The sequence below is a fragment of the Centroberyx affinis genome, unplaced genomic scaffold, assembly GCF_046629955.1.
Source record: "Centroberyx affinis isolate AG114_WGS23_722 - 3 ecotype Tasmania unplaced genomic scaffold, CSIRO-AGI_Caff_v1 ptg004821l_1, whole genome shotgun sequence".
In the NCBI taxonomy this organism is placed as follows: domain Eukaryota; kingdom Metazoa; phylum Chordata; class Actinopteri; order Beryciformes; family Berycidae; genus Centroberyx; species Centroberyx affinis.
Window position 1 is genome coordinate 28,781 of NW_027282350.1, and position 14,464 is coordinate 43,244.

General features: G+C 46.4%; 1 protein-coding gene across 1 annotated transcript; it reads left to right on the forward strand.

Moving 5' to 3' along the window:
- Window positions 1–3,431: 3,431 nt before the first annotated feature.
- hoxb9a (homeobox B9a) lies at window positions 3,432–14,164 on the forward strand. Its single transcript, XM_071545253.1, has 2 exons — window positions 3,432–4,050; window positions 13,929–14,164. The coding sequence occupies exons 1-2, from the start codon at window positions 3,432–3,434 to the stop codon at window positions 14,162–14,164; spliced, it is 855 nt and encodes a 284-aa protein (XP_071401354.1).
- The last annotated feature ends 300 nt before the right edge of the window (window positions 14,165–14,464 follow it).

A 14,464-nucleotide genomic window follows, 5' to 3' on the forward strand; every position in this document is an offset into this window, starting at 1 on the left:
AATGATTTTATGTAATTTCATCGTCTTTCAATGAGTTTTGTTAGAATAAATAATATCAGATCCTTCTCCTGGGCTCATATGGAGACAGCGAGAATATATTATATAACAATATATTGTATTTTAAAACTAGGCTATTATCTTTTTCATTAAACATCCAAGCTGAATAGTATTGATAGCCAATAAAAATTACACCTGATATTCCTGATATTCACATCTCAGTATGTCAATCTAAACAGATGATCAGTTATATTAGTATCTTGTAGAAAAGTCTTATAACTTAAATCCATAACTAGCGTTCAGTTTCATATCAGCTGTCAGTCAGGGGAGCTCTCACTTTTATTTTTCAAATATTTTATCTCACATTCAATTCCATCAACCCGGCAGCCTGATAAGATACAGAACATTTCTCCAAATATGAACTGAGGAGGTTGGAAACCTTCTGGCGGAATAAACCAGAATCCTGTACTCATTAATACTCATTACTAGTGCCAATACTGTAGTACACGATTCTTCGCAGTACTTTACTTTCCACTGGCCCGATTCCTCCGCATCAACCTGTGTACTAACCGATGGGAAAGTATCGCATGTACACAGTAGATTTCATTGTCTGTTAATCTCTGCTGGAGGAGTGAAGCAACACGCTGCGTGTAGAAAATGAAGGTGTTTTGTTCATCGTGGTTAGCAGATAATGTCTTCAAGGTTTTCCAGCGCCAGTGTCTCCAATTAAAGCGCTGGCTGGTTCGCGGCCCGGCTGCAGGGCGGAGGCCCCGGAATTAAAATTACCACTGCGAGGTTCCCAGGCTGCGGTCTGACGAGGGAAAATATCCCGAGCATCTATGACTAGAAAACAAGTCTAAACAAGTACGGAACACCGCGCAAACAACATTTAAAGTGCAGTTTTAGGCTTTAGGTTTGCGCGTAACGACGCAGGTCAACAGAGACTTCGCTTCTCCACACAGGCTTTGTGTTCTGAATTTGTTACAAAATACAGTTTTAAAGTCCCAGTTGTGTGTGTGTGTGATTGTTGACGAATTATATAGTTTACAATTTGAAGTGAAGATTGATGCACGCGACACACTGAACAGCTCAGTGTAACATTATGTGCTGCATCGATGAGATTTACGCGCTGATCCATAACACACAGCAACATTGGTATCATTACTTCTCGGGCATGCCAATTTTTCAAATAAAACTCTCCCAATCCTTATGCATTCATTATTTAAAAATAGCCCACTATAAAATATCTATATCTTTACGCAAAAAACAACAACAACAACAACAACAACAACACTTCATTATCGCAGTTTACCCGCCCAGAACTCAACCCTTCATTAAGTTTATTGGCTAGTTTTCGCTCAGGTCCTTACTGGGTCGCTGTTATCCAGAGGAAGCTGCACGTGCAGATGAGCTGCAGGTCGGGATCAGGCCTCACATGCGGAAGGAAAGAGGAAGGTGGTGAAATCAGACTCGAAGGCCAAAGCTCCGCGGCTGTGGGAAAACACTCTGAATCTGAGTTTGTGAACCGGCAGCTCGGCCCGGTGAAGTCCAGACCTGGCAGTCCAACTCATCATCTCTCCTCGGCGGATCTGAAAGCTGCACAGTATCTTAATCGTCGTAAATAACGGCGTTAGCCCCATAAGCTATGCGTAGTTCATATTTAATCCTCGTAAATAACGGGGTTAGCTGTACAAGCGACGCACAGCGCAGATTTATAGCTCGGACTCGCAGCCTGCCATCCCCAAAACAGTCCAAGCCTCCGAGCCTGTGATAATTATGCAGAATTATAAAGAACTGTAATCCTGTTGACTTTCATAAAGGCCAGTGGGAAGTCAAATGTCTGGACTCCCGGCCAGCTCGACCTGCTGCCAGTCTTTAAATCTCCTCTGTTACCGGCGAATAACGGATTCAAACCTCCAACATCGCTGACTAGAAGCCCGTGAGCACACAGGAACAGAGGATACTCACACCGACAGAGCCGGGCGCCTTCACATCCCGTTACAGAGCAACAACAGAGGTTTTGGTATAGCCGTTATCCCCGGTACTTCCACCCAGCTCCGGTCCAAGCTTTTGTTTACTTTTGGCGTCTGGCTGCGGAGCGAGAAGCCGCTTTTTCCCCGAGCAGGAGGAAGACTGCAACAGCCTCAGCCGCGTTTACGGTCCGCACCGCCACAGGCCATATATCAGCCCTATAAAATCAAAGCAGCCCTGATGTAGTATTTTATTATGGTATTAAACGGGCCCAAAAAGTAGTTCAAGTAGTTTGTGCCGTAAAGACAAGAGGGCACAGCCACGCAGGGCCCGTTTTAATGGCGCTCGTTAACAAAAATGACTGTTAATCTGCCAATAAAAAGTGTGAGGCGGCTCTCCAAAAGGCCCGCACCAGCACACAGAAAGCCCTTCATGTAGATATGGACATAGGATAAATAATTAAACACACCTAGGTGAACACATTTCACAATATATCTTTGCTTTAAATGCAGGTTTGGATGGTGAAATATCTCCGCTGCTCAGCTGTCTGAAGTGCGGCCTATAGGCGCTTATACTAATGGCGTTTTAAATGCAGAATCCCTAATGTTAAGACTGATTTAAGAGATATAAGCTCGCGCACAATTCAACACAAGAGTGGAGATGCTCGCGGTAATGTGTCTCCAAACTGAAACGCATGCGCATCCATTTTGATTAGGTAGCCTAAATAAATAAATTAATAAATAAATAAATAATGCTGCCGCTTATTTGTCCTCCATTGTCTCCAATATGCATCTCATGCATAATGTCAGGAAGGAAGCATAATTTAGCTGTTTATATATTTCTGGCTGACAGCGCCCATAGATACACCGACTAGATATATGGACGAACTGTTCATTTTGCATATTGCATAAACAAGACAATTTATTTACAAAGGAGGGGGGTGGAGAGAGAGAGGGAGAGAGAGAGGGAGAGAGAGGAGAGAGAGAGGGAGAGAGAGAGAGAGGCCCGCGTGCAGCATTGATTTACGCTCCATTGACGCTTTATCAGGCTCGAAGAAAAAGTCCGGCCAATCAGTTTGCTCCTCGCGCACAGACCCAACAACGCCGCGCGCTGTGCTATACTTTGTTTCGCTATAGTGAGTTGGAAGCAAGGGGGCTCGCTGAGGAGAGAGAGAGAGAGAGAGAGAGAGGGAGAGCGGGTGGGGGCGAGCGAGCAAACGACAGAAAAGAGAGAGAGAGAGAGAGTTGTGAAAGAAACCAAAGCAGACAGAGCGAGCGAGCGAGCGAGAGAGAGAGAGAGAGAGAGAGAGAGGGAGAGAGAGAGAGGGCGAGCGAGCGAGCGAGCGAGCGAGCAAACGACAGAAGAGAGAGAGAGTGTGAGAGAGAGAGAGAGAAATCTCGCTATGTCCTGCTTCATGTTTTCCATTCAGTGAACACGGCGCGTTTCGCAGATAATGTCCGAGAATGTCCATTTCTGGAACTTTGAGCAACTATTACGTGGACTCTATCATAAGTCACGAGAGCGATGAACTCTCGACCCCGGTTCGCTTTCCCAACGTTCAGTATTCCGGCTCGAGCTCAGCCGCAGCCGCAGCCGGAGGTGGGAGGCAGCCGGGCGGCGCGACGCACGCGGAGCATCCCCATCCCGAGTCCTATCCGTCCTGCAGCTTCCAGCCGAAGCCTCCGGTCTTCTCTTCGTCCTGGAGCCCGTTCAGCCCGCACCACGCCGCCAACGGCCTCCCGGCGGTCTACCACCCGTACATCCCGGCCCAGCACGTGCCTTCCGCGGACACACGGTACCTCCGCTCCTGGCTGGACTGCGCGCCGCGCGGCTCCGAGTCGGTCCCGGGGCAGGGCCAGGCGGGGCAGGTCAAGCTGGAGCCGCTGCTCGGTCACCTCGGCGGGGAGATCCCACCCAAAATCGGCGGCCAGCATCAGCACGAGACCACCACGTACATTCTGGAGTCGTCCACGGCGGCTCGCGAGCTGAACCACCATCCCGCCGCCGCCATCCTGGGCACCGGGTTCGACGAAAATAAGGACATTTGTGACGGGAGCGAGGACAAAGACGGACCGGATCAAAGTAAGTTATTAAAGCAGGAAGTAGCGCGCGAGAGAGAGAGAGGGGAGAGAGAGCTTGTAAAGGCTTTTAATGCCGCCATAAAACAAGAACAAAGAGCCGGAGACCCAAACTGCCCCCCCACCCGCTCTCTAACTTTACTACTGTTATATTTATATTATCCCACTGTTATCAGCTGGGCCGGGGGGACGCAATGGCGTTACGTAATAGTCTTAATACAAAAAGTAACCATATTCCATGACGTCACATAACCTGTTTAATGTTTATCTTTTCTAATCTGCTACATTTATACCTGAAATATGACTGAAATGTGACTCGAATCTGAAAGTGAGTGAAACTAAACAGAGTGCAGTGCTGAGTTGGGTAACTGGATTAGGGACAGGCTTCTTCTAACAGCGTTAGGCTGCATTTTCTAATTAGCCTATAAACAGTAAGAGTATTCCGTGACGTTACCTGAATATAATGTAATGTAATGTAGAAGTATATTATATTCTGAGTACAGGTAGGCTGCTTGTGCAAAAAGAGAGGATTACATCTGGGAATAGGCCTTTTAAACAGGGGCAGCTGGTCCACGTCAGGAACATTTGCAAAACATGAAAGACATTTGCAGAATTTTGTAATTATTCACGTTGTTTTTTTGTTGTTGTTGTTGTTGTTGTTTTTATCTAATCTGGTACCTTTACAAAATGTGAAGTGAGAAGTTACTGAAAGGACTCAGAGTGTATTGTTGCTGAGTTTGAGCAACTCCTTGGGTTACTGATTACAGTTTGATGAAGTAACTCATAACTGTACTGGAATACAGTTCTAGCCTTGGCCTGTATTATATATACTATATATATATAGGCCTATATATATATATATATATATATATATATATATATAGTATATATATATATGTTATATATATTTCTGTCTCCCAGTAGGTGTCAGGCCATTTGCCTCTCTCCTGTTTGAACGGGACCAACTGGTTCAGTGCTTTAGGTTTTTTGTGTTTTTTACTGCAGGTCCACTGTAGGTCTCTCTCTCTCTCTCTCTCCCTCTCTCCTCTCTCTCTCTCTCTGTCACACACACACACACACACACACACACACACACACACACACACACACACATCAGGACAGCTTATCTGCGCTCCATTGCATTTTAAAGCTCCTTCATGTCAGTCAGCAACAAGCCCGGCTGACCGGCCAGTCATAACTGTGAAGCCCCGCCGTACAGGCCGGTGGAGGCGGGCCGGTGTGAAGGCAGGCCGGTGGAGGCAGGCCGGTGAAAGCAGGCCGGTGAAGGCAGGCCGGTGAAGGCAGGCCGGTGGAGGCAGGCCGGTGAAGGCAGGCCGGTGAAAGCAGGCCGGTGAAAGCAGGCCGGTGAAGGCAGGCCGGTGGAGGCAGGCCGGTGAAGGCAGGCCGGTGAAAGCAGGCCGGTGTGGAGGCAGGCCGGTGAAAGCAGGCCGGTGTGGAGGCTTCACACGCGGCTCACACACCGACACACACAGTGGGACCGACAGTCTTTTCTCGGTGCATTCCTGCTGCTTACCGTCCACTGTGTTAGAACCGGCTTCTGCTCACTTCATCCCGCCGACATCGATCTCCAGTATGGAGAAAAGTTGACTTGACCAGCAGGAAGGCGCTTCAGAGCTTTATGGTGGGATACTGGACAGGCTGGATTACCTTTTGTATATATAACTAATTATATGTAATGAGGTGACGTTGAACTTTATTGTGGAGAGCAATGTTAGATTCACGGGCGCCATTTTGTGCTATTATTACTATATTACTTGTTATGGCTGGGACAGAGGCTTGTTGTTTTCTGCTTGGGTCACTTTGACCTACATTCTGTTGTAGTACATAGCTTTCCATCATTTGTGTGTGTGTGTGTGTGTGTGTGTGTGTGTGTGTTGGGAAAAGGGGAGTATATTGTCACATTCCTGTTTAAATATCCCTCTGTATCCATCTAGAATCTGTTATTTCTCCTTTAACAAGGACCAGTTCCCCCTACAAATGGACTGAGAAGAGAAACCAGTGCATTGTTTCCAATTACTGTTGGTCATAATTTGCTGTCAGGACGCCCCCCCCCCCCCCCCCCCCCCCCCCCTCTCCATCAACTCAAAATATTCCCCGTGTGTCAACCTTACGCTCGCTCTGTCTTCTTCTAAAAATCATAAAATGAGTCAGACCGTCCATCACCCACCTGGCGTCTCGGAGCCACAAAGCAGGCTAGATTAGTTCTCAATAGACCAAGGCCTCATAACTCACGCGGACCAACAGCGCGCGCGGTGTTTACAGCGGCACACTGTATACCGTCAAGCTCCGGTCATATCCGCGTGAACATCAGCAGCTGAACGCCCGTCGTTGCTTCTGCTAGACTTTGAAAGGAGAATGTAAATGTGATATAGGCCTATATATATATAGCCTATATATATTTTAAACCCCACTGGGATCTGATGGTGTTTCAATCTGCAGCCTCAACTCAGGAGATTCTGTAAATCCGGGTCGCAGAGAATGAAACATCTCTTTCTAGTCTTTCCTGTATAAATCCAAATGTTTTGCCAAGACACACATGGTTCACCTACATCTTTATACATCTCTCTTAAAAGTCATAGTATATCGTGAGCTCGGAGTTATAAGGTCAAATCTGAAATATACTGAGCGTCAAAGATTTGACATCCCAGCTGGAAAAAAAGTATAGGCTACTTTATATCTTTTTAAAACATTTAACCCCCAAAAGGCTCTTAAAAAAAAAAAAAAAAAACACCACACGAGCATAAAGTAGAATTCAAATTTCATGGATATGTAGATAACTCAATTTTGTAAAAAAAAAAAACAGTTCAGTGGCTAATGGATAGAATAGAATAGAATAGAATAGAATAACTTTAACTTCCTCATTGAGACGATTAGTTTTGAAATGGATGAAATGAACACACAGTAGGCTTTAGTCTTTATTTCCAGTCTTACAAGCTGATTGGGTATTAATATGGGAAAATATGAATTTGTATCATTTGTGTTGCTAAGCAACATTTCACACAAGTTTCCACAGTTTTATTTTATTTTAATAAGTGCTATAATCCACGCTTTGGAAGGCCCGGCAGTGTTTGTGAGTTGCTCTTTTATTCCCAATATATCCCAATCATCTTGATATAAGGCCGTCGGGTGTTTTTTCCAGGGCAGCGTGGCTTTCAATGGCTGTTCTGTTTTTTTTTTTATCATCACTTGCAATAACAATAACATTTAATCCATCATGTGCGGACGGGGCTGGCGAGGTCTGTCCCGCGCGAGCCAGCGTTATTTTCCAAGGTTTTTGACTTATTTTGGGTGGGAGAGGAGAGAAGCGGTAACTGGCGAGCTTTTCTGGAAACAGACATATATATTTTATATTTTTGTTGTTTTTTTTACGGAGGCTGGTGAATATGAACGGGCTCAGTTTCCCCTCTTCTAATACCGCCGAATAAATCTGGAGCTTTATTTTTGCCAAAGGAGTCTGCACGTTATAGGAGGCAGATCCATCCGTCTGAGCGCGAGACAGTCTGCTCTGTGTGTGTGTGAGTGAGTGTGTGTGTATGTGTGTGTGTGTGTATGTGTGTGTGTGTGTGTGTGTGTGTGTGGGGGGGGGGGGGGCGTGACTGCGCCTCGCTCTCTCCAATCCAGTGCATGGGATTGCGCACGTCCACGTCACACACACACACACACACACACACTCACGCACGCGCACATAGCGGCCTTATTACAGCGTCTGAGCCGGCCATCCATCAGAGAAGCGGGCCGGTTAAGGACTGGATGGAGCCCAGCAGCCTCCAGTCTGAATTATTAGACTCTCCAGCAGTAACACGGTGTAGCCCGGCCTGGCCCGGCCCTGGCCCGGTCTAGTCCGGGTCCCAGCTGTAGCCTATAACAGATTCCGGTGTCCACACCGGCAAAACCGGGAGGGATGTCAATAAATACAGGTATCTCTCCCGGAGCTGTTTTCAGCGCGTCAGCGGTTTCTCGCGCTTTCTTTTTTCTTTCTATATTGCAGTCAGTCCTGGTGGCAGAGAGGAAGGAAAGCACCCAGCTGTAGTGTGTGTGTGTGTGTGTGTGTGTGTGTGTGTGTGTGTGTGTGTGTGTGTGTGTGTGTGTGTGAGGTTTCTTCCCCTCCAAAACATCACATCCAGTTAAAACCAGCGACTTACAGCGAGGCTACAGATTCCCTTTGTGTTACCGGGACCGGGCGGCGATCCAGAATAAACTCCAAAATTACACTTCAGTCTTTGTGCTGCTGCTGCCGGGAGAGCGCGCGAGAGAAAGTTATTACCCCCGGAGTTTATTAAGTTATAACGCAGGGCGAACAACCCCATTAATTGGCGTGTTGCTGTTGCTGGCCGGGTGAGATGGGGTGTGTAAGGGCTGTGTGTGTGTGTGTGTGTGTGTGTGTGTGTGTGTGTGTGTATAGTAGTAGTAGTAGGGGGGTGCTATAAAATACGACGTCGGGAAATGTAATAACGCGCCTTTGGGATATATGAGAGGTCAATTTCTGGGACTATTAGGGTGAAATTGCGAAGAGAGAAAGGAGAGAGAGAGAGAGATGTGTGATATTGGTGTGTAACCGTTTCGGTCGGTGTTTCCGTGCCAGCGGCATTCGTCACGGTGGACACGCACACACGCACACACACACATACACACACACACACACACACACACACAGAGGCAAGCACACACCATATAGGCCTACATTTCAACGCGTTGTGGCCGCAGGCCGTATAGCAGGACGGCTTTACGGGAATATCAATCTTTTTATTCCTGGGCTTGTCCATCTCTCTCTCTCTCTCTCTGCCCCCCCCCCCCTCATCCTGGTATAAAGTGACGTACTGTGACATCTGACGCGCCTGCCTGAGAGGCGGAGGCCGCCGCTCGGGTTTCTCCAAGCCAGACAAGCTGCTTATAGCTGTAGGCTGGAGAGAAACTGAGAGCTTCAATGGGGAACTATACAGCTTGTATGTCTCTCCTTCACCCCCCCCCCACCCACTCCTCCACCACCCTTATATAGCCTATATTCTCTCCTCTCTCTCTTCCCATTTCTCTCTTTCTATCTGCCTCCATCTTTACTACTCTCTCCCCACCCTAGGGAGAAAGAGAGAGAGAGCTAGGCTGTACCACCCCCCCCTCCCCGCCCCCTTCACCCCCCACCAACCCCCCCCCCCCCCCCCCGTTATGGGATCCTCTCTCCAGCTTCACACCGGTTCGTCATCCCGGGTGACAGCCGCGGCCGGGGCTCCGCTCCGGGGGTAATGGATGGTCCTGGAGGTGATTATACACCCGGGGAATGCGAAGCACCCACTTTACTGGGTGACAAAAGCACCCCACCCCCCCACCCCCAACCCCACCCTCCACCCCCCCCCTCCTCCATCCTCTCCTCACCTCTTTACCAGGCATTATTTTGCGCTGAGATGAAATCGATCTCCTACATGCTGGAAAGTTGGAGGAAATTGATTCCAGAGGGTATTAAGGACGTATTTGCTGATGATGGTCGCTAACTAACTGGATGGCTGTAGGAATAATGTGAAGGGCTATTTCTCTCTCTCTCTCTCTCTCTCTCTCTCTCTCTCTCTCTCTCTCTCTCTCTCTCTCTCTCTCTCTCTCTCTCTGTCAGAGCCAAACATGGACAGGCGTTTGGATGATGCAGTGTGTCAGTGCATGGCGGCCATGTTGGCTCCACGATCACGCTCCTATAACCCGAGCCTGCATGGCAAAGTCTATACCTATATAGAATGTATTTAGCCTATCTGTTTTCTTTTTTGTCTGAGTTCTATGCAAAGCAGTATATTAGACATTTATGTGGATTTTTTTTTTTTAAATCTCTTAAATAAATAATAAATGAACCGTACAGCGAATCCCCTGCTGTGCCTAAAGATGGTGATGGAGAGTCGATCCGGCTGCCTCAAATCCAGTTGAGTCCCATTTAGATCTCGGTAATGAATCTGGTCTCAGCTTTGTTAGCAAGAAAGACACATTTTTTCACAAAGTTTCAAAGAAAATTATTGTTCAGAACCGCTTAACACAACCTGAATAGGCTATTATGACATCAGAGCACTGGCCTACTGTTTGGTCAATGTGATAAACAGATGTAGGTCAGTAAATTCAGTTAGGCTGCTGTCGCCTGGTCCAGGACACTTTATATCAGAAGAGGATCAGCAGATAAAAAAACAACACCAACTCTGTATTTACCTTCTAAAATGTCGATCTTACTTGACAATGCTACTTTAAACAATGCTAACGGGTGCTTACCTTAACCTACTGTATGCTAACATGTTAGCATGCGCTCAGGGCAGAGAGAGGCTAACTAACACAGACACTAGATGATTTTGGTTTTAGTGTAGGCCTCCTCCTCCTCTCATAACTTGAAAAAGGAAGTTGACCAATGAGCAACTTTCCAAAAAGTCAGTGTAAACCTTTCAGCTTCTTCCCGGGGTCCTGAATGTTGTGACTATTAGCCTAGCTCCGCTAACGAGGCAGAAACTGGTTGTTTTCACCTGTTTGTTTGTCGTCTGTTTGTTTGTTTGTCGTCTGTTTGTTTGTTTGTTGTCTGTTTGTTTGAAAGCAAGATATCTCAAAAGTAATGAGGGGATTTGGCTGAAATGTGGACAGTCCTTTAGATTTTTGGTGGCGATCTCGGTCTGGGATTTCCCGCCATTAGACGGTTATCTGTTGGTAGCCAACTGCTATGCTGCATTCATGTGCTGGTGGGAAAGTCCGACATCTGGGACTTCCAAGTTGGCTGCTAAACAGCGCTGCTTTCAGTTGCTATTTTGTCAGAAAATCAAACCCGGAAGACAAACAATAAACACACAAACCGATAAGGAGGCTGCAGCTTTGACAGTGGGAGAACTGTTCAGTGTTGGTGGAGGTTTCTGTTGTGCTGAGTGTCTTCTAGCTTAAAATATGGTTTCCAAACAGATTTAAAGCTATTTTTGCTTAATATTTGCTCTCTATCACCGACCTAATGCTACAAACCTCTAGATAAACGTAGGTCTCAGTTAGGCTGAGGTGAGGTGAGAGCTACACCTCTATGTGTGTCAACGCATCCAACAACTTGGCTGAACTTGACCAACGCATATGGATATAAACCCGTTAAATTAAGAGAAATCCTGATTAAAAATAAAACTAACTGTTATATTCACTATGATGCCACACACAAACGGCTCTTTGTAAATAACGCGGAGATGTTCTGGATGTCATGTGCAGTTCGGTGAATTGCTTTGGCAGTATAGCAAGTCAAGATTGTCACGGTACTAAAATATTACCAGTGAAATTGAAGACAGACGAAGCCTCCACCCAAACTGGCAACAACAGTTAGGAAATATACTGGGTCCTCTGGGAGGGACACACACACACACACACACACACACCGCCTAGTCCTCCCTCTTGGCGTTAAAAGCCGCTGCAGGTCTGGCTCTCCTCGCGGCCTGTGAGTGATAACATCATCCCCGCTCCGTTTCCAGCCAAAGAACCGAGGCTGCACTTTACACGAGAACAGAACATCTCATTTTTAACTCCTTGTCTCGCAGACCTGATCTCCCCCTGGCCGCCCGGACTGGAATAAATCTCATTTCTCGCGGTTAGACAGCCGCGAGGGGAGAAGCTCGCTGGCCTTAAAGTCACCCAAACTGATTTAAATGCAGCTTATTTTCCCCCAAATTTGCCCCGTTGATGAGGCTACACATGTGAAGCCTCCGGTGTTTCATTCAGCCCGACTTACAGTGCCTCGGGAAGGCTTCAGCAACAAAACAGTACACAGCATAAACCAATTTCTCAACCAATAAATCCTGCTTTTACTCTTCTCTCGAGCCCACATTTGGGTTTGAAAGACACCGCGGACCGGGTTGGTGTCGCTGGTGAGAAGCAGAAGAGAAACAGCGGTGTTTTTTTCTTTTTTTTTTAAAGCGCTGTGTGAGTCCCAGTGTGTTGCAAGCTGCCTCATAGCTGGGATGCCTCGGTGCTTTGCAGAGGGAACGCCAAATAGCTTTTAGCCCTAAACCAGACCAGACCCATGCGTCCCAAACAAGAAGACTCCGCTAATTACATCGGTCTGAAAGGCATGAAGGGAGGAGGGGGGGGGGGGGGGGGGGGCAGAGAGTGGGAAGAGACCGAATTAGAGACAGAAAAAGGGACTATGAGAGGATGGAGAGAGAGAGAGAGAGAGAGAGAGAGAGAGAGAGAGAGAGAGAGAGAGAGAGAGAGAGAGAGAGAGAGAGGGAGAATAAATCAAGACAATAATTCATAATTTTCTCTTTGAAAAAAAGAACAAAAAAACAAAAAACATCCCATTCAATTCAAGCTTCTATATTTACGTCGGACATTTTGCGAACGTTGTTATTTAGGACTATTTCAAACGCTTCGTTCCCACAATGAAAGACGCGGTTTCTACCTAGTTTATTCTATTTTTTTTTTTTTTGTTTCTTGTTTGTCTCTCCGTAGCTCGTTGGAGCGTCTCGCGGCTCTGATGTGGCAAACCGGAGCGCAGAATCTAAAAAGCTCTTGTCTCTGTTTGTCACCTTTATCCGCTGAATGTGACCTGGCATCACACATAAAAAATGTTTATGAACCAATCATCACGCCTTGTAAAATATCAGTAACAGCCTGCGTGGGATTCGATGGGAAATTCAGTCGGTTTGTTATAATTTCTTGAGAAAGTTTTATTTTTATTTTGTTCTGGGAGAAGAACTCAAGAAGTATTTTCCTACTCGTTCCACCAGGGAGAGACACGAATTTCCCACTGGGTTTTAATTTAGGGGAAATCTGAACGGAGGCAGCGACAATGTGCTTCATGCATGAATCGCACAATATTAGCCAATAATTGTTGGAAAAAAAATATTGTATTATAACATAATTATATAAAATTATAGTTATCACTCGAAACAATTGGGTGCTTCATTGTTGGTCACAAAATGTGATTTAAACACACACACACACACACATACACACACACACATCTTCCACTCTTCACTCGACTTTCATTATGAATTCAGATATGAAGATCCAGGCTAAACTCTCTGGCGATTGTAATTTTAGTTTTTGTTGTTGCATTGCTTAGAAAATTGCAACATTTTAGTGAGTTAATCAACTGTTTTTGAAATTTTAGACAAAACGTTTACTAAGAATGAGCCTGTCTGCTATTGTCACTGGCGACAGAAAAAAATCCATATAATAACGTGTTTGGGATCATATATGTGTTTTATTCACTTCTGTCATTTTATTGTTTTCAATCCCTTTCTCCCTTTGTAATCTTATAACACTCACTTTGATTTTGAAGACTTTTACGCATAGATGATTTGATTGAGGATGACAGTGTAGCAGCAGATTTTTTTTCAAAGCGTCCCTCTAAATCATGACAGAATTTAGGCCAAACTTACTTATAGCATCAACTTACCACTCCATCATCCTGCTTTATTGAACACTAACAACTGAGCTGTACATCTTATCTGTAACGTATCTCGGTTTCATTCATGATATTTCGTTCGTGTTTGTCATTTGAGTGGACCTGCCTTTCTCTTCTTGCGTCTTGGTGACTTTTACGCACGGGTGTCAGTGGCAGGTGACAGTGAGCAGACCGTCCGTCTTCCACATCGTGTCATATAAGGTCGGCTAAGGATCTCCTTGTGCCAAACTCGGCTCACTGTAGACACCGTGAACCCGTTTTACGCACGAAACCGTATATATTTTCGAGCAAAGCTTTTACGCACGAGGGTTCTACAACTTTTACGCATGGAGAGATGTTGGCAGCCTTGTTTTGTTTGTCATCTGACGTGATTTTGCTCGGCTGTATCATTTTGGTTTTATAAAACGTGTGTGAGAGAGAGTGCGCGTGAGACTTTCTAATTCATTGACCTTCTTTCTGTCCTCCTCTCCCTCCAGACGACCCCTCCGCCAACTGGCTGCACGCGCGCTCCTCCCGGAAGAAGCGGTGCCCGTACACCAAGTACCAGACGCTCGAGCTGGAGAAGGAATTCCTCTTCAACATGTACCTCACGCGGGACCGGCGGCACGAGGTGGCGCGCGCGCTGAACCTGACGGAGCGGCAGGTGAAGATCTGGTTCCAGAACCGGAGGATGAAGATGAAGAAACAGAGCAAGGACCAACCGAAGGACTAGCGGGCTGCACACGCACACGCATGCACATACACACACACACATACACACACGCACACACGCCACGAACCGGACCTCCCCAACATAAAGTCCCCCACTTCTTATGTCCAGAACTCAAAATATATATGTGCACCCCGCCCCCCCCCCTCGAATTTATTTGTGAGCTCCAGGCGCTACCACGTGAACTTTCTTCCAATCACATCAATCTGTACAACTGATCAATAGGTTTATTGATCGTTAACAGGCGCCCAGAGGACGCCGCCATGTTACAAAGGACGCTGGAGTCTTAACGGAAGGAAGAAA